The 24,371-nt window shown below is 40.8% G+C and overlaps 1 protein-coding gene across 1 annotated transcript in view; it reads left to right on the plus strand.

Annotated features, from left to right (window-relative positions):
- OTOA (otoancorin) overlaps nt 1-24,371 on the plus strand; it is an 85,149-nt gene that overhangs the window by 52,724 nt on the left and 8,054 nt on the right. The window contains exons 21-26 of the mRNA XM_037028424.1: nt 228-357; nt 3,715-3,902; nt 6,109-6,264; nt 23,208-23,350; nt 23,603-23,739; nt 24,229-24,326. Of these exons, the coding sequence (XP_036884319.1) occupies nt 228-357; nt 3,715-3,902; nt 6,109-6,264; nt 23,208-23,350; nt 23,603-23,739; nt 24,229-24,326 (852 nt within the window). The remainder of the gene's footprint in view (nt 1-227; nt 358-3,714; nt 3,903-6,108; nt 6,265-23,207; nt 23,351-23,602; nt 23,740-24,228; nt 24,327-24,371) is intronic.

The raw sequence follows: 24,371 nt of genomic DNA on the forward strand, positions 1-24,371 counted from the left end.
ATTATTATCGAGGTTGAGTATCATTTTATGTGATTCTTTACAAAGACCAGGTTAGCTGGGTTAGGGATTAGATTTACATGAGAAGCTGCCATGAAGGAAAAAAAACAACAACAAACAAACCCTGAGGCAGTAAGTACTGTTATAGCTTAAACTCTGACTTCAATCTGTGTTTACTGTGCTTTAACTATTATTTGCTCCTCCTCGTTTATCTTCTCTCCTCCCAACAGTTTCCTGATATCCTTCAACAAACAGCTTCTGAGATGACTGGAGTCTTGCCCTCCAAAGATTTCCTTTGGGCTGTCTTTGTGTCTGTTCGGGACAGAAGTGCGAGGACCCCCAGCACAGCCTCCAGCCCTGGTGAGTGTTTCTGGGAATCTGAACCCCTACCATGGCAGCAGGGTCAGGCTGCATTGCTGGCACCCAGGAGCCTCTTTGTCTAGGGGACTGAATGAAGTGTTTGCAAAGCAATAGGCAAAACCCATAGGCCAGTGAACTACACCTTTGTAAAGTGATTTGGAAGCACATTCTGCATGCCTTACCCAGACTAGTTGATTAATGGTGGACACACGCAACAAGCATTTCAAAATGATTTGACATAATGAGACCAAAATGGCGGAGCGGCTGTTTGCAGTGCTGGGTGGGGCCAGGCTGGCTGGCTATGAACCCTGGGTCTGCTGCTTCCTGGCTGTGTGATTGGGTAAGCTTTTTAACCTGTCTGTGTCTCCATGTTTGTCTTCTGTAAAACAAGGACAATAAAGTCTGTGCAAGATTAGGTTATTGTGAAGATTAATGGGTTTAAACCTCTAACATGTTCCCAATAGTGCCTGGCATGTAGGAGATGCTTGGTAAGTGTTAGGCATTTCTATTATTATTGTATACTTACTCAGCACAGACTTGTGCCAAGCAGGAGGAGATAAAGTTAATCAGACCTGATAATAATTGTAATAATTATATAATTATTATTTTGTATAATAAAGTTGAATAGTTGACAGTCAGTGCTTCCTTTCTTTCCTACAACTAATAATCATTGAGCAAGGATGTATGAACAAAAAGCAAAAATCTCTGTCCTCACAGAGCTTCCTGTCAAATGGCTGGGGTGGGGGAGTAGCCAGACAATAAATTACACAGTCCTATTGCAACACAACACGGGTCAGCTGAGACTCCAGCTTGGGCACCCTGAACCTTACAAGAGTCCACGTTGTCCTGGCTGAGTTACCAAAAACTGTAACCAAACACAGATCCAGCTGCCTGGTTCTTATGAAAGCCAGTACTTGAGAGACAAGTGCTCATATAAAGGAAAGTGGTTTATTTGCAGATGCTGGTCATGGGGGACTCATGGTCATGCTGGAAGATGGGGGACTCATGTTGCAAAGCCCACCTCCACCTCTCAGTACAGACAGAGGTTTTTATAAGGAGGGAGAGGGAAACAGAACAAAGAGATCAAGGGAGCCGGTTGCAAAGTTCTGTGTGTGCAGACTTGCACAGTCCATTCCCATAAGTCAAGTGATGGCCCAATGTGCATCATCCTGGTTTAGTCATCCTGGGTTCATGCCATCCTGGCTCCACAACTGAAGGTCAGGAAGTCTCCTGTAGCTGGGATGCCTGAAGGTCCAGGTCTGTATCTTCTGGCATTAAGCCTAAGATTCTTATAAAAACATGCTGTTTATCTACTTATTAGTCAGGGTCAGCATTTATATAAACAATGTCAAAAGAATGGTGGGCTTGGGTTACAATTTCCCACAATTACAATTCCCCACTGTTACAGTATGTTGTGTGATGATAAGTGCTAAGAAGGAAAATAAACAAGGGAAGGGATCAAGGAGTATGGGTGGGGGACTCTAACTTGAAAAGGGATGTTTCAGTGAGAACTTGACATTTGAGTAAAGACCCAAGGAAATATGGGAGAGGGCCTGTGGGTGTTTGGAGTTTTAGAGTCTTCCAGACAGAAGGAAGCATGACAGGAGTGGGAGATGGATGGGAAATGAGAGGCCAGTGTGTTGAAGTGGAGTGAGACACAAGGCCAGTCATGCAGGGCCTCATAAAGAAACCCTAAGGACTTTGGCTTTTACCCTGGGTAGGGGTTTCAGGGGGTATTGAACAAGGAAATGTTATGATTCAATTTGTTTGTCTTGGGTAATCATTACTCCATGCATCATATCATCTTCACCTCTGTCCTGTGGGGTGGGCACTATGACCTCTCCCATTTTATTGATGAAGGAAATTGAAATTCAGACAGATGAAGAGACTTGGCCAAAGTCAAAGTTAATAAGTGGCAGCTCTTGGATTTGTCCCCAAATATGGTGGAGTTGACCACTTTCTACAGCCTTACTGTCCAGTTGTCACATTGCAACACCTCTTGTCTTTCCACACTCAGGAGAGGACACTGTTATCAATGTGTAGCCAGAGTTGCCATTAGTGGTTCTGGGTATTAATTTCTGCCATGCTTATAGTAGTTGATAGATTAGCAGAATTACTATTTGGTTTCATATTAGTTAATTTGTATGTGTGTGTGATTTATTCAACAAATATTTGCTGAAGACCTGCTCTGTGCCAGGCCTGAAAACAGCAGTGATAGGACCAAGTTCCTGTTGCACTGTTTAACCATTCTGTTCCTCTAGTTTTTTCCTGTCCCCGAATTCTGCTTTCATTGGCAAGTGGGGAGGGGGGATGTCTAAGAAGGATGGGTCTTCTGTCCCCTACAAGTGGGTTATGATAATGATGTTTGAGGAATTTACAGAGTACTCTTGACCTGATCCAGTTTTACTTCTTGATTGGAGTCCAGTTAATTTTCATTGAAGATGCAATGAGAAGGGGATGGCCAAGGGCTTGGGAAGTACCCTGGGAAAGGGTGGTGCTGGTGACTGTCAGCACCAGGCAAGGTAGGGAAAGTCCAGGATTGCTCTTAAAACAAGAAGCCTTGGGTTTTCTCCCTGGTTGGGCACATCTGGGCCAGCAAAGACAATACCTCATTTCTGTGTTGAGGGTGGGTAGCTGGTTTGACCAGGTGAGTTTCAAATTATTCAAAGAAAAAAATGGGTGGTTACTCCTATTGCAAAAGAAGCAACAGGTCAATTTCTCCTCTCTCCTGTGATGAAAGGCTATAATCTCTCCATGACTTTTATGGAGGGCAAACCATCCTCCTTCTCCACTCTTAGGAGTGATCCTTCCTCATAATTCTGGAACCCTAATTCTGGGTTTCAAATCCAAATATATGGGATGGTCACAGCAGGTGGCTTAAGTAATAAAAAGTATGTATTGAATATTTACTGTAGACCTGACACTAAGTGCTTTATATATGGTAACACATTTAGTCTTCACAAAAACTTTCTCCTCATTTTATAGTTGAGGAAAATGAGGTACAGAAGGGTTAAATAGCTTTGGTTTTAAATTTACAGCCAGAACTCTTCATCACCAGCTGCTGCTGCCCTCAAGGCAATTTGAAGTCTAGCTGTAATGTTGCAAAACTCATACTCTGAGCATGTGGCTATGCAAAACATTGGCATTTTCATGATTTTGCTACCAGGTAATTAGCAAGAAATGGGAGAAGTGGTATTCAAACTGGTCTCTGAGTCCCTGCTGTCAGTTTCCACATTGTACTGCCTCTCGTGGATAAACTTGACTGGAGAAGAATATTATTTATTTGAATAAAGAAACATACTAACATTTCCTGAAATTCTTTTTCTCTGTTTCTTCCCTGCATCTCCATATTTTCAGGTTGCCTTGGAGTTGAGATTCCCTCTTCTGATGACATCTTCAGGTTGGGTGAAGCCAATGCCTGCTGGGCCCCCCAGCACCTACTCTGTATGGAGGAAGACACATTCATCAGGAATGTGGACCTTCTGGGGGCTGTCAGGGGTTTCAGCCATCCTCAGCTCACGGCCCTAAAGGAAAAGGCGGTACAGGTAAAGCCCAGCTGTGGGAAGAAGCATATAAAAGAGGGAAAACTCAGTACGACACCAACAGCACTTCTGTCATAGAGTGCTTGCTCTTCAAGGAGTTCTCATTGTGTTTTCTTGTGGAAATTTCACTGCACAAAGTTTCCAGTTCCTGCCCCTTAGGGCTGCTGTGAAGTGGAGTGAGGTGTGTCTTGGCATTTAATGGGCACTCAATCAGATTCTGTGGATATTCCAGGGTCTCTGGCAGAGACATTTCTAGGAATTGTGTCTTTTCTTTCTCCACCTAAATAACCCAACTGTTGCATGAAGCTGCTTTTCACAGACTTTGCAAATCCATCTGGAAACTTAGAAGAAAGGAGTAAAACAGAGGACCAGAAGAATTGCCAACTTTTTAAAGATCCCTTTGAGTGGCTTGTTTCAGCTGTTATGATAGTTGTGGAATGTAGTTACCCTGATAGGTTAAGACATTAAATTCTATAACATTATATTTATAACTATTTTAATAAGTAATTTGAATTTAGAAAAGTTAGGAAATAATAAAGATCAGGCGTAATCTTTTACTCAGGGATAAGTGCTGTTAATATTTTGGTATATTTGCCTGAAGCTTACAAGCTTTCTGTGTATATGTGTAAAATATGCAATATTCATATATTTCATACATGTATTTCATGTATACTAACATATATATTTACCAAAAGATAGTACACACTCACCTGCTATTCAATAACTTCTGCCCATACCCAACATTATACAATACACGTTTATCATATCAGAAATATAAATCTACATCAGTATTTAAAATAGCTACATAATATTTTATTTTATGTCTGGTTCTTATTTATTTAGCTAATTGGTAGGCTTTTAGATTATTTATATTTTTTAATGCCTCAAGGCTCATATTTGTACATATTTCTTTGGGCACTTGTCTCATTATTTACTTAGGTTAAATTCCCAGAGGTGGAATTTATAGGTCAAAGACTCTAAATATTTTAAAAGCTTTCATTTCATACAACCAAATTTCCCTCTGAAGAGCCTGTACCAATTTATATTATCAACATCAGCAAATGGGTGTATCCTTTACCTCATATGTTTCCAGCACCATAAATAGTCATTTTATTTACTCCTTATCAGTATCATCTGTGGGGAGACTGCTAGGATAAGAATAAGTCTACCAAGACCTGATCTACTTGGGGAGGAAAGGTGGCCAATCTCTCAAAGGAGAAGGGCCAGGAGCCTTTCCCTCAATGGGTTTTTATTGGGTTCATTTGCATAAGAATATATGGTGTATATACATAAAACTCATCCATCATTGTCAGGCAGTAAGGATCAAAGAATAGATAACATTCAAAGAACTCTAAGGGCTTATTTTGAGTCAGGGTCAGATAGCTAAAGGGCCATACAACTTTGGGGAAACAAACTCATTTCATGCTTGGACCCTTATCATTTAAATTGAGGGTATTAGCAAAACAGGTTGCACAGGATTTTATGCATTCTTTTCTAGGCCTGATTGCCTGGGAACCAGCCCTTTCTAGCACTGGGCCGCACCCACCTTCGGCATTGTTTCAGGCTTAAGTCAGACAGGGGAAGTAAGGCAGCCAAGAGATTAGAAGACTTCTTGCAGACAAAATGAGGACTCAGGCTATGTCAAAGCCAAGGGGCAAGAGTCTGTCACCCCCTTTTGCTGTAGCCCCCCAAGTCCTTCCCTGAGGTCCCTCTTGTGACCACGCTTGTCTTAGGTCGTCCCTCCCTTGAGGAATCTTACCCATCATTGGCTAACTGGTCATCCACTGGGGGCCGGGAAGGGTAAAGTAAAGGGGGCAGAGGCACCCCCCACACACACCAGGTAGATAAGCTTTGTCTCCTTAGTGGATTAGGGCCCCAAGGTCTCTCACTCAGCCTTAGCCATGTGGGGGTTACAGCTTCTGAAACCAGGCAGGGTGGTTACAAACGGTCATCAGCTAACATGGTATTCTTTGATTGTTTTTAATGTACATTTTAAAATTATGACTGTGACTAAATTTTCCCCATATGTTTATTTCTTCTTTTGTGAATTTTCTGTTTATGTCTTATTGTCTATTCTTTAAAACAAATATAGTCATCTTTTTATAATTGTCCTACAAAAGAACTTTACATGTTAAGGAGATTTACTCTATGTCTGGTTTAAATACTTTCAGTAATGGTCAGTCTAATCTGGCTTTTTTTCCATCTGAAGGTCTGGGATAGGCCCTCTTACTGGAGAGAACACCATATTGTCTCGCTCGGCCGCATTGCTCTGGCTCTTAGTGAGAGTGAGCTGGAGCAGCTGGATCTCAGTTCCATTGACACTGTGGCTTCCCTAAGTCAGCAGTCAGAATGGACCTCAGGACAGGTAGGTAGATGCTGCTGGATCTTTTCAATGTTCCATCATCACTGTAATTTTTTGGTCTCTTTCTATTTAGTAATTTTTCTCTTAATTGTGCGTCATATTTTCTTATTTGCAATCCTAATAATGTTGACTGGCTGATGGGCAGTGTGAACTTTATATTTTTGAGAGCTTGATTTAGTTATACTCCTTTGAAGAGTATTGGGCTTTGTTCTGGAATACATTTAAATTACCTTCAGATCAGTTTGATTTGGGGGCTTCCTTTTGAGAGTGACTAGGGAGACTGTAGAGTGACTTTTATTCTGTAGTTAGTTTATCCCAATGACTGAGATATGGTCCTTCTAAGAACACTGTCTAATAATGCTCTGTGTATCTCAAGACCTCTCTCCTCTGGCTGGTGGAAATGTGAACTCTTTCCAGCTCTGTATGAGCTCTGGGAATTGTCCACCTTACTGCTTTCTGATGCCTGTTCTTTTTATCATTATTATTATTTTAATTGATGTTCAAGTATCTTTTTAAAAAATATATTTTATTAATTATGTTGTTATAGTTGTCCCATTTTCCCTCTTCACTACCTTCCACCCTGCACCCCCCCACAACCCACACTCCCTCCCTTTAGTTCATGTCCATGTGTCATACTTATAAGTACTATAGCTTCTACATTTCCCATACTATTCTTACCCCCTCCCTGTCTATTTTCTACCTACCACCTATGCTACTTATTCTCTGTACCTTTCCCCCTCTTTCCTCCTTTGATTGTCCTGTTGCTAACCATCCATGTGATATCCATTTCTGTGGTTCTGTTCCTGTTCTAGTTGTTTGCTTAGTTTGTTTTTCTTTTTCTTTTAGGTGTGGTTGTTAGTAATTGTGTTTGCTGTCATTTTACTGTACATGTTTTTTTATCTTCTTTTTCTTAGATAAGTCCCTTTAACATTTCATATAATAAGGGCTTGGTGATGATGAACTCCTTTAACCTGACCTTATCTGGGAAACACATTATTTGCCCTTCCATTCTAAATGACAGCTTTGCTGGATAGAGCAAACTTGGATGTAGGTCCTTGCCTTTCATGACTTGGAATACTTCTTTCCAGCCCCTTCTTGCCTACAAGGTCTCTTTTGAGAAATCAGCTGACAGTCTGATGGGCACTCCTTTGTAGGTAACTGTCTCCTTTTCTTTTGCTGCTTTTAAGATTCTCTCTTTATCTTTAGTCTTGGGTAATGTAATTATGATGTTCCTTGGTGTGTTCCTCCTTGGGTCCAACTTCTTTGGGACTCTCTGAGCTTCCTGGATTTCCTGGAAGTCTATTTCCTTTGCCAGAATGGGGAAGTTCTTTATTATTTCTTCAAATAACTTTTCTACTTGTTGCTCTTCCTCTTCTCCTTCTGGTACCCCTATGGTTCAGATGTTGGAATGTTTAAAGATGTCCTGGAGGCTCCTAAGCCTCTCCTCATTTTTTTTTGAATTCTTGTTTCTTCATTCCTTTCTGATTGGATGTTTCTTCCTTCTGGTCCACTCCATTGATTTGAATCGCAGTTTCCTTCCTATCACTATTAGTTCCATGTACATTTTCCTTTATTTCACTTAGCATAGACTTCATTTTTTCACCTAATTTGTGACCAAATTCGATCAATTCTGTGAGCATCCTGATTATCAGGGTTTTGAACTGTGCATCTGATAAGCTGGCTATGTCTTTGTCACTTAGTTGTATTTGCTGTGGAGCTTTAATCTGTTCTTTCAGTTGGGCCTTTTTGGGGGGATCTCAGCATTCCTGTTGTGTAGTGAGGGGTGGAGCCTTAGGTGTTCACCAGGGCAGAGCAACCCAGTAGCTGTTTTGTGACTCTGTATGTGGAGCAGGGGTCTGAGAGGAAACAATGGCACTTGCTCCGCTTTCTGCTGGATTTCAGTCCATTTCCCCACTTCCCACAAGCAAGTTGGACTCTTCTGGTGCTGATTCCCATGTGGGTGGATTTATGTATGTGGTAGGACCCTGTGGGTCTCTCCAGCAAACTCTCCTGTGAGGCTGGGAGAATCTCCCAGCACCTCAATCCCCACAGGTGTTTTCAATCAGTGCTTTGAGGTTTTATTTCCCTGCGCTGGGACCCTGGGCTGTGCAGTCTGTCTCACTCCTCAGTTTTGCATGGCTTATCTGCATGCAAATATGGGGTGCAAATGTAGGCATGAATGTGAGACTGTCTTGCCCACCAGCTGCCTTGTGTGCCATGCCTCTCCACAATCCGCTGCCTCACTGGGTCTGCCAGCTGCTGCCTTGCCTGCCCAGGGTCTGCCAGCCACCTATTTGCCCAGCTGCCTGACTCTGCCCAGCTGCCTGACTTTGCCCCTACTACTGGTCTAGAGGAATATGTCTACTTTAACTCCTTGGTTGTCAGGCTTCCATACAGTTCAATTTTTTTGTCAGTACTGGTTGTTTTTTGTTTCTAAATTGTTGTCCTCATATTGGTTGTGTGTAGAGGCACAGTGTGTCTACCTACACCTCCATCTTGGCTGGAAGTCTGGTGATGCTTTGTTCTGATACTTACGTGCAGTTTTACTTCCAGCCTGTGTAGATCAGTTCTCAGTCAGACTTGAGGAAACCTCATTGCAGATTTCTGGAGTGAGTTCTGTCTGTGTGCGTTTTTCTCTCCAGTACTTCCCTGCAAATTATAGGTTCCCTAACCTCTCTGAACCTAACCTCTTGGGCCTCTGTATCCTCAAGTTCGCTGGACCACAGTGATTGTTTGGGTTCCCTTTCCCACTTCATGGCCTAGAAAGAGCCTCTGGGCAGTAAGCAAGGGCAATTTTAGGGTGTTCCTTATTTGCTTTCCTTTTTTTCAGGAATATAGTTCTGTGCTCCTTGTTGTCCAATGTCTGAATACTACTATTTCATGTAATTTGTTCAATTTTCTTTCTTTTTTTTTTGTAGGAGAACAATTCATCCTTCATGCGCTAAAAAAGTTCTCTTCAGAATTTGTTCCAATTGGGAAGGAATTTAATCCATTATGTTGCTAGAAAGGGGGAAAGTTGGGCATTGTGGAGGTACTGGCCACAAGGATTAGGTAATTTTATACAGCGCTGGCTGGTGTGGCTCAGTGGATTGAGTGCCAGCCTATGAACCAATGGGTCACTGGTTCAATTCCCAGTCAAGGCACATGCCTGCGTTTTGGGCCAGGTTCCCAGTAGGTGTTCTTGAGAGGTAACCACACATTGATGTTTCTCTCCCTCTCTTTCTCCCTCCCTTCCCTTCTCTCTAAATTAATACAATCCTTTAAAAAAGTTAATACATATGAAACACTTTGAACAATGCCTGATACATAGCATTCAATAAAAATTAGTGGTTTTCATTGTCATTGTTATCATCATCATCCTCATCACACTTTCTCTTCCTGGCAATTGAAGGGTTTCCTCATTTGTGAAGTTAGACCCAGAAATCTGAGGTGTTCTCCATTCTGGTGTTCTATAGTCCTGAGGCTCTAAGACTGATTTTGACTAGTTTGAGAAGTGCTACATCACATTTACTATATTAAAAATCATTCTATTCACAGTCTTGGAGGAAATAAAAAACCATACCCAACTTAGAAGCTAGAGTATCTCTTTCCTTTTATAGTAGTTTCAACTTCCATGGGTGTTGGTAAGATTTGTCAATATATTTGAAGAGGACATGAAAACCTAACATTTGCATATATTATTTGCACTCAGTTCCTCAAACTTAATTTCCAATCAAACCCTTAAATGCATGTATCTAGATTAATAGAACTGGTGGAATTACATTAACAGAGAGTTCAGTTTAAAAACCAGTATAAAAAAAGAACCTATTCTAGAACCCAGCAGGACAAACAGAGAGATTGAAAGTTATAGTTATTCATTTTCAGTGGTTATTACTGCCTAAAAGTGTTAGTATTAATTGTCTTGGAGTCATTGCAGATACACTGGTCCAGTCATTCAATTAAACTTACGTTGGCTTGTCACCTGGCAGGCTGAGCTTGCATTTTCCAGGTTCCAGTGACAAGGACAATTTAACATCAGGAAGACAAACAATCCAGTTAAAAAATGGGCAAAGGACCTGAACAGACACCTCTTTAAAGAGAACATACAGATAGCTTGCAGATACATGAAAGAATGCTCAACATGATTAGCCATCAGAGAAATGTAAATTAAAACCACAATGAGATATCACCTGATACCTGTCAGAGTGGCTGCTGTCAATAAATCAACAACCAGTGCTGATGAAGATGTGGAGAAAAAATGCAGTGGTGGAAATGCAGATTAGTATAGCCATGTGGAAAACAGTATGGAGTTTCCTCAAAAAATAAAAAGCAGAACTGCCTTTTGAACCAGCAATTCCACTTCTGGGAGTGTATCCTAAGAATCTCACCAAGTTGAAAGAATATATGTACCACTATGTTCATAGCAGCATTGTTTACAATAGTCAAGATCTGGAAACAGTCCAAGTGCCCATCAGTAGATAAGTGGATAAAAAAAGCTGTGATACTTTTACACAATGGAATACTATGTGGCAGTAAAAAAGAAGGAAATCTTAGCTTTTGTGGCAGCATGGATGGATCTGGAGAATAATATGCTAAGTAAAATAAGCGAGCCAGAGAAAGACAAATACCATACAATATCACTTCCATGTGGAATCTACTGAACAAAATAGACTGCTGAACAATATGGAAACAGAGGCATGGACACATGAAACAGACTGACAGCGTCAGAGGGGAGTGGGGGGGACTAGATGAAAGAAGGTGAAGGAATTAGCCAAAGAACATGATTGTATAACTCATGGACACAGACAACAGTTTGGTGATAGCCAGAGGGAGGGTGGCAGGGCTCATTTGGAGGTAGGCCAAGGGTAGGGGTGCCGGAAAATTGGGACATCTGTAATAGTGTCAACAATGGAAATAAAAAATATCTCATCTTCAAAGTAATTTTATTTGAATTGTATTTTTGCACTTTCATTTAAAAATGGGCATACCTGATATTTGGGGGAGCACATATTGCTATGAATCAACTAGTGAAACCTGACTGTGAAGACTTAATAAAAAGAGTTCATCTCTATTGTTTCTACAGCCTGAATGTCTTCACTGGCTAAGAACACAGGCTCTGGAGTCAGACTGCCTGGGTTTTAATCCTAGGACCATTACTTACTAGATATGCAACCTTGGTTTTGTTTCTTAACCTCTTTGTGCCTCAGCTTCCTCATCTGTGAAGTAGGGATAATATTAATACTCCATGTGGTAGTTGTGATGATTAGGTGGGGTGGTGTATTTGAAGTGCTGGCATACAGTAGGTGTTCAGGATTATTAGTTATTATTTTCAGTGCATATTAAGTGCCCAAGACATTGAAGTATGAATGTGGTGTTACTGAAATTCTTCTGTGGAACGTGTGAAGGTGGCAATCATTGCGGGCAGCTTCCTGAAGACATTGACCAATCTGGTTTGCAGCAACATGGGAAATCTCCCCAAAGCAAATCCAGCATATGAAAGCAGCAATTGGATGCCATTGTAAAGAAGTATGTGTTGCCTACCATGTACTCCTGCTTTCCTCCATGTACTTCTACAACTTCTATAGATCACTCGTGCAGCTGTTCATTCATTCTTCATTCGTAGAGTAGTTAGTGACTCCCTACTGTGTGCCAGGCATTGTGCTAGGTGCTGAGGATACAATAGTGAACTAGCTGGAAACAGTGTGTGTCTTTGGGGATTCTACTTGGTGATACAGACAAGAAAGGAATGATTAAGGTGAAAATTTTTTAATTGTTATGTGTGATAAACATAAAGTAGTCAAGGTGCTCATGGAACCAGTAGGGAAGGGGTCTACTTGAGATGAGGGAATCCAGGCAATCTTTGAAGAGGTAGCATTTAAACAGAGCAGAGAAGTGGGAAAGCACCAGCCACATGAAAAGTGGAATCCTATTGTCGCATAATCACAATTTTTTTTTAACACATCACAATCTTTGTCAAAACTTTCTCCCAACACTTTAATGATGTTATTTGTGTGATGGGGATGGGCTGATGTCAAAGAAAAATGGGAAGTTCTCTATGTCCCTGTGATCCTGACTCCCATTCAAGAAATGTCCATCCTTGGCTGTTTCCTCCCAACCTTTGCCTTCTGAACTCTTATCCTCTAGTAATCGTTTGCACCTGCCCTCATGATCACTGAGGGAGCCAGACTTCATCATATAGTTCACCTCCAATGGATTGACTTGAATCCTTCCTCAGGTGCAACATAAGCAGGTCAAATACAACAGGGCTCATTTAGTTACAAATGAGTGGCAGAAAATCCAACACAAAGTGGCTTTTCTTGAGCAAGAAAAGGAATTTATTGATTTTCATAGCTAACAAGTTCAAGCGTAGAGTTCAGGTGTGGCTAGATCCAGGATGTTCAAAGATGGCGGGACTCTGTCTCCCACCATTTTTGGCCCAGCTTTTGCTTTGTTGGCTTTATTCAGAGGCAGGCCTTTTCCATGTGGTAGTTCTAGGAGATTCAAGTGTTTATTTCCCAGGTTCAGTCCAGAGTAAAGAAGGCTTGGCTCTCCTAAGTATTCCAGCTAAAGTCCTGGTAGGTTTTGACTGGATCACATGCCCAGTCTAGGACGAATTACTGCAGTCAGGCTGAGAGATGATTTGATTGGTCAGGACTGGGCCATAGAATCACCCCTGGAACTGAGAATACTCTCCAGGAAAGTCATGAATAATGAATTGCCACTATGCTACAATTTCAGGAGCCCTAAACATCAGCTTCCTTATATGAAAATTTATTGAAGAGATCCTGTGCGACTTTCAACACCAAAGCATTTGATGTACTGCTCTCTGGAATGAAAGATTAAGGGGCAAACATATTCTGTAGGATATTTTTTAAGTATTCTTTAAATATTTTTATTTAAAAAAATTTTTTGAGAGGTTGAGAGAAGATGGCGGCGGAGTAGGACAAAGGATTTCGCTTCCCCCCATGGGCTGGAGAAAAACTGGGCTGATCTGAGGAGGAGTGCAGCGTATAGCCAACAGGGACCCAGTGTATAGGAAGGTAGGACTCCAGACATGGAGCGGACTCTGAATGACCAGAAGGTGAGGAGAGGAGATGACTGCAGGTCAACAAGGTCCAAGGAAACAGCGCAGAGGCTGCAGGCCCTCTGCTGGACAGCGCCAGGGCCTGGGCCAGTCTGCCTCGGTCTCTGGGAGCCAAGGGCTGGCAGCAAGGTCCTTGAGAGAGAGCCGGTTATCAGCTCCCTCCCTATCTGTCTGGGCACAGATTGAAAAATGCCAGGAGAGATCTGTTTGTTTGGAATGTCAGAGACAGGAGTGGGCACTAGGAAGCAAACCAGAGAGCTCTGATCACCCGTGGAGTTTGTGCTGACCAGCTTGGGAGAATTGAGGGTCACCCTGTGCATTCTTCCATAGCAATGGGAAAGGTTCGTGTCCAAGCCTACAAGACCAGGGAAGCCTGGCCAGGAGTGCGTGCCCACACCCCAGGCCAGGACTGTGAATCGTGGGGAAAATCTGCTCTCAGTGGGGCACTGAAGAAACGCACCAGATTGGATATTGGGAGGGCACTGGTGAGATAGGCTGAGTTCACTGAGAAGGGAGGAAGGCCATACCAATCGCCCCTCAGACTGCTGCAGCTAGTGTGACCAGAGAAAAGGTTTGACCAGCTGGAAATCAACAAGAGTATTTTTGTTTGTTTGTTTGTTTTGTTTAAATAAATTTCTATTTCTTTTTTTTAAAGATTTTATTTATTTATGTATCTTTAGAGGGGAAGGAGAGAGGGAGAGAAACATCAATGTATGGTTGCCTTTCATGCGTCCCCTGGTAGGAGTTGGCCTGCAGGGAACCGGCCTGCAACCCAGGCATGTGCCCTGACTGGGAATTGAACCACGATCCTCTGGTTCACAGGCCTGTGCTCAATTCACTGAGCTACACCAGCCAGGGCTTATTTCTTTAACTTTATTATTGTTTTATCTTTCAGTACTTTTACCCTCTCTCTTCTTCTTTCTTGTTTCATTCTTTCTTCCTTTCTTTCCAAACCTACCGCTTTTTCCTCCCATCTGCTGCCTTTTTTTTCTTCCTTTTGCCCCCTCCCCCCCAAGTGAGACAAAAGACTTGGAATGGTGAAAAGACCAGAGTTGGACTCAAAGAGGGGGCATTTCAATAGTAGAGACAGAGAGACAAAATTCACTTTGCTATAACAGAAAAGCTACAAGTTACTGCATATTTGTATTTTTTCATTATTTTGTCATTCTCACATCTTTTATTTTAATAGTATCTTTGTATTCCTCCTCTTTCTGTATAGTGTATTACTAATATATATTGTATATATTGTATCACTTGACAGGTTTCCCCTGTCCCCTCAATCATAGTGTATTGCTAATTTATTGTCCTTTACTTCCCCTTGCCCAGTTAGCACACTATTGAAGGTCCAATACTTCCTAATCTTGGTATATCATAGATGCTGTCATACAATTGTTGCTCTAATATTATTGTAAATAATAGTTGTTACATACTATTGTGAATACTACACCCCCCCCCCCCGGCCAAANTCCCCCCCCCCCCCCCCGCCCAGATCTTAGCCCACTTCATTGTTGCCTGAACTATAATACTGTAGTGGTTAACTCTATTCTCTCTCACACTACGCCTATTTACCATCCTTTATTCTCACTTTACCTCAGAATCTGACCTCCCTCAACCTCACTCCTTTCTAGATCCAAATCACAAATCTTCTCTCCCCCAAAAGAGCCTTATCTTCTTTCCATTCATTCTAAAAAGTGGCTAGTTGTGTTGAAGATTACGGTTATCACTGTACATAGTCTGGGGATCACCTATCTCTTCTCTACCAGCTGCTACTGTAAATATCACAGAATACTCTCCTGCTGTCTTAAACCATTTTGCCTTCCCCTCCAACTAATCACAAAAAAAGAGTAGGAAGTGGTGAACACCAGGATACCCAAAGGAAGAGGAAACCCCAAAACAAATAAACCACCAACAAATAACAACAGAGGAAGGTGAGGAGGGAATAGAAACTGCACAAACCTCAACCCAACACCTATCTGGAAATACAACTAAACAGAGGAGAAACTACCCTGGGCAAACAACTGAACAAGAGCAAAAGAGGATCCTCAAAACCCTGTACATGCAGAAGAACTAGCTTCAACGCAACCTACCCTCACCAGCACAGCAAATTAAAACAGGTAGTGGACAGAGGGATCATCAGTTCACCAGCTGGTTGGAAGGACCCACACAAAAAAAGATCCAGAAACAACAAAAACCTAAAGACAAACTCAGCACCAACATAAAGGACAGCCCAAGACCAGCAAGCTGGGGAGATCAAAGAGACTACACCACTGAATCTCACATGTATTATACCACAGAAATTCACACCATAAATCCAGGAAGCCAGAACAAATCAATTTAAGAAGCTGAAACTAACAAGAAGGGTCTCACAAACAATGGAAAGACAAAGAAACACCCTCCCCCGCAATGAAAGGAAAGGAGGAAGCCTCAGAAAAAATGCTAGATAAAATAGAGGCAAGTCAGTGATCAGATATTGAATTCAAAGCACTGGTTATCAGGAAGTTCAAAGAGCTCACAATGAGCTACCAGAAATTACAGGGGAGCTACAATGAACTCACAGCAAACTATGTCAACATGAAAAAGGAAATAGAAACTATCAGCAAGGGCCAAGAAGAAATAAAGGATACAATTTCAGAGCTGAAGAACACAGTGGAAGGAATCAAAAATAGCATCGATGAAGCAGAAGATCAAATCAGTGAGTTGGAGGACAAAGTAGAAAAAAACTCCCAGAAAGGGTAAGAAAAGGGAAACAGGCTCGGAAAGAATGAAGAGGGATTAAGAGAGATGCAAGACAATATGAAACATAAAAACATCCAAAGAATAGGGATACCAGAAACAGAAGAAGGAGAGTAAGGGATAGAAAACCTCTTTGAAAGAGTAATGATGGAAAACTTCCCTAATTTGATGAAAGAATAAGTTACACAAATCTAGGAAACACAGAGTCCCAATCAAGAGGAACCCAAAGAGACCCACTTCAAGACACATCATCATTAAAATGGCAAAATTCCAAGACAAAGAGAGAATCTTAAAGGCAGCAAGGGAGAAAAAGGAAGTAACATACAAGGGAGCCCCAATAAGATTAGCTTTTGACTTCTCAATGGAAACACTCCAAGCAAGAAGAGAATGGCAAGAACTATTCCAAGTAAAGAGAACCAGAGGCCTTCAACCTAGGTAACTTTATCCAGCAAAGCTCTCAATCAAAATAGAAGGCCAAATAAAGAGCTTCCAAGACAAAACAAGTCTAAAAGAATACACCTCCGCCAAACCAGCTTGCAAGAAATACTAAAAGGTCTGCTTTAAGGAAAGGAAGAAAAAGAGAGACACAATGAGAAGAACAGGTATAAACATGACAATGAATAAGTAACTATCAATAATAACCTTAAACATAAATGGATTAAATGTGCCAATCAAAGGACATAGAATAGCTGAATGGACAAGAAAGCATGACTCACACATTTGCTGCCTACGAGAGACCCACCTCAGGAAAAAAGACCTACACAGACTAAAAATGAGGGGCTAGAAACATATTTTCCAAGCAAAAGCCAGTAAACAGAAGCCAGGGTAGCAATACTTATATCCGACAAAATGGACTTCAAAAAAAGGGCCATAAAAAAGACCCAGACGGTCATATAATAATACTCAAGGGAAGAATCCACCAAGAAGACATAAACATTGTAAATATATATGCACCCAACATAGGAACACCCAAATATAAAGAAAATCTTAGAGGACTTCAAGAAACATATTGATAGCAACAGAATTATAGTTGGAGATTTTAACAACCCAGTGTCAAAAATGGATAGATTTTCCAAACAAAATATGAAGAAAGATATTGTGGAATTGAACAACATCCTAGATGAAATGGACTTAACTGATATATATAGAACCCTTCATCCCGAAGAAGCTAAATACACATTCTTTTCAAATGCACATGGAATATTTTCAAAGATAGACCAAATGATAGGTCACAAAACAAGCCTCAACAAATTCAAGAAAATTGAAATCATCCTGAGGATTTTCTCCAATCACAAGGGACTAAAACTGGAAACCAAGCCAAAATTATGGAGATTGAATAGCATGCTATTAAACAATGAATGGATCAGGAATGAATTAGAGAAGAAATAAAAATGTTTCTGGAAGCAAATGAAAATGAACTCACAACAACCCCAAACTATGGGACCCAGCGAAGGCAGTCTTGAGAGGGAATTTCATAGCAATACAGGCCTACCTAAAGAAGATAGAAATATTTCAAACAAATGACCTAACCCTATGCCTGCAAGAACTTGAGGAACAACAACAAAGACAGCCCAGAGCAAGTAGAAGGAAGGAAAGAACCAAGATCAGAGCACAATTAAATGACATAGAGACCAAAAGCACAATTCTAAGGATCAATGAATTTAGGAGCTGGTTTTTTGAAAAGATAAGCAAAATAGACAAGCCTTTAAGTAGGCTAATCAAGAAAAAAGGAGAGAGAACCCAAATAAACACAATCAGAAATGAAACAGGAGAGATTACAATTGACCCCACAGAAATACAAAGGATTTTAGGAAATTACTATGAAGAATTGTATGCCAAGACATTTGAAAACTTAGGTGAAATGGACAAATGTCTAGAGAAATATAATCTTCCAAAACTCAGTGAAAAAGAAACAGAAAGCCTGAATAGACCAATAACAGGAAATGAAATGAAGCAATAATAAAAATCACACAAAAGCCGTGGACCAGAGGGTTTCACAGAAGAACTCTACAAAGCATTTAAGGAGGAGCTAACTCCTATTCTTCATAGGCTGTTCCAAAAAATCCAAAATGATGGAAGACTCCAAAACTCTCTTTATGAAGCCAGCATCATCCCAATCCCAACACCAGATAAAGACACAACAAAGAAACTTCAGGCCAATAGCGCTGATGAACATAGACTCTAAAATACTCAACAAAATATTGGCAAACCACATCCAACAATATATTAAGAAGGTCATTCATCATGACCAAGTGGGATTCATCCCAGGAATGCAAGGATGGTTCAATATTCACAAATCAGTAAATATAATACATCATACAAACAAAGAAAAGACTAAAATCATATGATCATATCAATAGATGAGGAAAAAGCTTTTAATAAGGTACAACACCCATTTATGATAAAAACAGTAAAGTGGGAATAGAGGGAGCATTCCTCAATATAATAAAGGCCATATATGAGAGACCTACAGTCAACATCATACTCAATGGGCAAAAACTAAAAGCTTTTCCACTAAGATCAAGAAAAAGACAAGGTTGCCCACTTTCACCACTTCTATTCAATATAGTATTAGAAGTTCTAGCCACAGTGATCAGACAAGAAAAGGAAATAAAAGGCATCCAAATCAGAAAGGAGGAAACAAAACTGCCACTGTTTGCAGATGACATGATAGTGTACATGAAAAATCCTATAGACTCTACTCCAAAACTGCTCAACCTAATAAATGAATTTGGCAAAACAGCAGGATACTAAGTCAATATCTAGAAATCAAAGACATTTTTTTATACCAATGATGAATCAGCAGAAGCAGAAATCAAGAAAAAAATCCCATTCGATATAGCAAAAACAAAAATAAAATACCTAGGAATGAACTTAAACGAGGCTGTAAAAGACCTGTAGAAAACTACACAACAGAAAACTACAATGCAGAAAACTACACAACATTGAAGAAAGAAATCAAGGAAGACACAAACAAATAGAAACATATAATATGTTCATGGATTGGAAGAATTAACATCATCAAAATGTCCATACTACCCAAAGCAATTTACAGATTCAATGCAATACCTATTAAAGTACTAATGACATACTTCACAAACATAGAAAGAACACTTCAAAAATTTATGTGGAACCATAAATTACCCTGAATAGCAGCTGCAATTTTGAGAAAGAAGAACAAAGTAGGAGGGATCACAATACCTGATACCAAACTGTATTACAAGGCCACTGTAATCAAAACAGCCTGGTACTGGAATAAAAACAGGCACATAGACCAATGGAACATAACAGAGAGCCCAGAAATAAACCCAAGTCTCTATGGTCAATTAATATTTGACAAAGGGGGCAGCAACATAAAATGGACTAATAATAGCCTCTTCAACAAATGGTGTTGGGAGAACTGGGCAGCTACAAGCAGAAAAATGAAACTCAAGCACCAACTTACACCATACACCAAAATAAATTCAAGGTGGATAAAAGACTTAAATACAAGCCATGACACCATTAAAGTCCTAGAGGAGAACATTGGCAGGAAAATCTCAGATATTTCACACAGCAACTTTTTTACTGATATGTCCCCTAGAGCAAGGGACATAAAGGAAAGAATAAACAAATGGGATCTTATCAAAATTAAAAGCTTTTGAACGGCTAAAGAAAACAGTATTAAAATAAAAAGACAACCAACTGTATGGGAAAACATATTTGCCAATGATACCTCAGACAAACGTTTAATCTCCAAAATATACGAAGAATTTACACAACTCCACTCCAAGAAGACAAGCAACTCAATTAAAAACTGGGCAAAGAATTTGAACAGACACTTCTCCAAGGAGGAAATACAGAAGGTCCAGAGACACATGAAAAGATACTCAGTATTACTAGCTATCAGAGAGATGCAAATTAAACCCACGATGAGATAACCACTTTGCACCGGTTAGAATGGCCATCATAAACAAAGCAAGAGACAAGTGTTGGAGAGGTTGTGGAGAAGAGGGGACCCTAATCCACTGTTGGTGGGATTGAGACTGGTACAACCCCTGTGGAAAACAGTATGGAATTTTCTCAGAAAACTAAAAATGGATCTGCCTTTTGACCCAGCAATTCCAGTGTTGGGATTATTTCCTAAGAACCCTAAAACACCAATCCAAAAGGACCTATGCACACCAATGTTCATAGCAGCACAATTTACAATAGCCAAGAGTTGGAAGCAACCTAGGTGCCTGTTAGAAAATGAATGGATCAAAAAATTATGGTACATATACACAATGGAATTCTTTGCAGCAGAAAGAAAGAAGGAGCTACTACCCTTTGCAACAGCATGGATGGAACTGGAAAGCATTATGCTGAGTGAAATAAGCCAGGTGTTGAAGGACAAATAGCATATGATCTCACCTTTAACAGGAAGCTAGCAACAAAAGAAACAAACAAGCAAAATAAAAAAGACACTGAAATAGAGAACAGGGGGACAGTGACCAGAGGGGAGAGGGGAGGGAATTTCAGGGGGAAAAGGGGAAGGACTTACAGGAACTAGTATAAAGAACACATGGACAACAACTAAGGGGGGTGGAAATGGTAGGGAGGTGGGGAGCATGGGGGGGTGGGCTGGGATGGGAGTCAAAGACAGAAAACTGTACTTAAACAATAATTAAATAAAAAAATGAAAAAAATAAATATATTTTATTGATTGTGCTATTACAGTTGCCCCCTTCCTCCCCCTTCATTCCCCTCCACCCTGCACACCCCTTCCCACCCTCATTCTTCTGCTTTAGTTCATGTCCATGTGTCATAGGTTCTTTAGCTTCTACATTTCCCACACTACTCTTGCCCTCCCCCTGTCTATTTTCTACCTACCATCTATGCTACTTATTCTCTGTCCCTTCCCCCCCTCCTCCCATTCCTCTGTTGCTAACCCTCCATGTGATGTCCATTTCTGTGGTTCTGTTCCTGTTCTAATTGTTTGCTCTTGTTTTAGGTGTGGTTGCTAATATCTGTGAGTTTGCTGTCTTTTTACTGTTCATACTTCTTTTTGTGTGTGTGTGTGTGTGTGTTCATACTTCTTTATCTTCTTTTTCTTAGATAGGTCCCTTTAACATTTCATATAATAAGGGCTCCATGATGATGAACTCCTTAAACTTATCCTTATGTGGGAAGCAGTTTATGTGCCCTTCCATTCTAAATGAAAGTTTTGCTGGATAGAGCAATCTTGGATGTAGGTCCTTGCCTTTCATGACTTGGAATACTTCTTTCAGCCCCTTCTTGCCTGTAAGGACTCTTTTGAGAAATCAGCTGACAGTCTCATGGGAACTCCTTTGTAGGTGACTGTTCCTTTAGCTCTTGCTGCTTCCAGGATTCTCTCCTTCATCTTAATCTTGGCTAATGTAATTATGATGTGCCTTGGTGTGTTCCTCCTTGGGTACAACTTCCTTGGGACTCTCTGAGCTTCCTGGACTTTCTGGAAGTCTATTTCCTTTGCCAGATTGGGGAAGTTCTCCTTCATCGTTTGTTCAAATAAGTGTTAAATTTCTTGCTCTTCCTGTTCTTATTCTGGCACCCTATGATTCAGATGTTGGAATGTTTAAAGTAGTCCTGAAGGTTCCTAAGTATCTCCTCATTTTTAAAAATTCTTGTTTCTTCATTCTGTTCTGGTTGAATGTGTATTTCTTTCTTCTGGTCTGAACCATTGATTCGAGTCGCAATTTCCTTCCTTTCACTGTTAGTTCCCTGAGCATTTTTCTTTATTTGACTTTTCGTAACCTTCACTGTTTCCTCTTGTTTTGTGATGATACTCACCCAATTCTGTGAGCATCTTGATTACCAGTGTTTTGAACTGTGCATCTGATAGGTGCATCTTGACCTGGCTATCTCTTTGTTCCTTAGTTGTATTTTTTCTAAAGCTTTGATCTGTTCTTTCATTTGGGCCCTTCTTTTTTTTTTTTGTCTCAGCATGTCTGTTACATAGTAAGGGGCAGAGCCTTACGTATTTATCAGAGCAGAGGAACCCGTGTCACTGCATGTGGCACTGTATGTGGGGGGAGGGTAACAGTGCTGCTTGCCTAGCCCTCTGCTGGCTTTCAGTCACTTCCTCTACTACCCACAAGCAAGTTGGGTCCTTCTGGTGATGATTCCACAGTGGGTAGTTTTGTGTACATTCTAAGACCCTATGGGTCTCTCTAATGAACTCTCCTATGAGGCTAGAACTCTCCTCTGAGAACTCTCCTCTTCTGCTGCCTTAACCCCCACAGGTTTTTTCAGTCAGTGATTTTGAGGCTTCATTTTCCCACACTAGAACCCTGGGTTGTGTGGTCCGTCTCATTACCCAGCTGTTCCTCCTTGTTAATTCACGTGAAAATGTGTGAACACCTGGTCCTCCAGATGCTGCCTTGCCATGAGTCCTCTCTGCCCAGCTGCCTGTCTCTGCCCCTCCTACCAGTCTGGATGAATGTTTCTTCTTTAACTCTTTGGTTTTCAGACTTCCCTACAGTTCAATTTTCTGTCAGTTCTGATTGTCTATTATTTTAAAATTTGTTGTCGTTCTTCTGATTGTGCAAGGAGGCACAGTGTATCTACCTACACCATGTTGGCTGGAGGTCCAAAACTTTTCTGTAGGATCTTAGAGAAAGAAAAATTCATTCTGGCTGACATAGTCAGGAAAGACTTAATGAAGAAGGTGACATTGGACTTGAACCTGCAAAATAAAAGGATGGTTGAATTTTAACAGTGAGAATGAATAAATGGCATTTCAGATGGAATGACTGATTTGAGCAAAGGCACAAAGGCAGATTACATGGTTCTCTCAGAAAGTTGTGGAAGCAGATGTTGGAAAAGTTTGAATCTTGATGTAGAAGAACTTAACTGTCCAAGCTGTTTGAAGATCTGAAGGAAATGAGCCAGCAGAAATGGACACAAGACACTCTTTCTTTAGTGCTGGTGAAGGCTACAAGAGCTTCACTGTATAAAGACACCTCTGTGGTCAGAGTACAGACTTGGGGAGATTAGCCTGAATGCAGTGTCTACGGTGGTTTGGAATGAGAACCATGTGTGGAGGAGTAGGGTAGGGGATCAGTTAGGAGGCTGCTGAATTATCCCTTCTGGCTCTGTGATCACAATCATCCCTAGATAGTTCATCTCGTAACCTTCCTTATTTTTATAGGCTAAATCCATCCTTCGAGGATTTCTGGAGGATTCAGGCTATTGCATCCAGGATCTGAAGAGCTTCCATTTGGTAGGACTTGGTGCAACTCTATGTGACATGAATATCACTGAAATCTCACGTATAAAGATCTCAGAATTCAGGTAACCAAAACACTAGTGTGAAAAATGGCAAAGTGATCTGTGGGTTGTACCCTCAGCAAGATGTCCTCTGCTTCTGATGTTTCTGATGCTTCTGATCAGGCCACCTTCTGATCTAAAACAGAGTGGGCTTGGCTGGATCTTTCTTAGATGCTGAGCTGACCTAACTTCAGCATCACCATTGATGATGAATGCACACCATTTTTTGGCTAGAGAGTCTTCCAGGCTCACACTATATCCCTACCTCTTAACTAGGGTGGTCATTGCCAGAATTGGGAACCTGCTCTGCGGCATTCATGTGTTGGCAGAGTTCAAGAGGAAGGCAGAAGTTGTGTTTGGGAATCCCACAGAATGGTCTGGCTCTGTCTTGCAGGAACTCGGAACCATTGCAGGTAAGAAGCACCTTGAACATGCCTTTCTCTCTTTTTTTGATGATAAATCTGGAAACGGAAAAAAAAAGATCCTTGGTCATGTGTAGCAAATATTTATGTAGTTACAGTAAAACCAAAATTTTAGCACATGAAGTTGCAGATGGTGGGGTTGCAAATATGCCATTTGAATAAGCTCTCTTGGTGGTTTTATGCACATGAAAGTGATTTAGAATGTGATTGAATTGGCTCCTAAATTGGTTTGTACACAATATGAAAATGCACCTTCTGGGTATACATTTTATTGTAGGAGACCAATCAGGGCTAATATGACCCACATTTTTCTTCTGAGTTGATTAGGGAACTCAGTTCCCAGTGAGATTTTCAGGTCCTTCTGTAAGGAATTATGCATGCCTCAGACACGCAGATCTGTGCATCCTGCAGCATCATTAATAAAATAAGTAGAGTTCTGCTGGGTTGAACCAAACCCTCATGTTTCCTTTTTCTCCCCAGCTGGATTAACTAAGGAAGAGCTCCGAGTGCTTGATGAGGATTTGATGCCATATTTCCAACCATCAGCAATCAGATGCATTCCTGATGAGATATTCAAAGTAGGTCCTCAGTTCCTGAAGGAGAATTGGAGCTTGACCCCATTT

This window comes from Sturnira hondurensis, unplaced genomic scaffold, assembly GCF_014824575.4.
Source record: "Sturnira hondurensis isolate 20B ecotype Veracruz unplaced genomic scaffold, ASM1482457v3 Scaffold0019865, whole genome shotgun sequence".
NCBI classification, from domain to species: Eukaryota; Metazoa; Chordata; class Mammalia; order Chiroptera; family Phyllostomidae; genus Sturnira; species Sturnira hondurensis.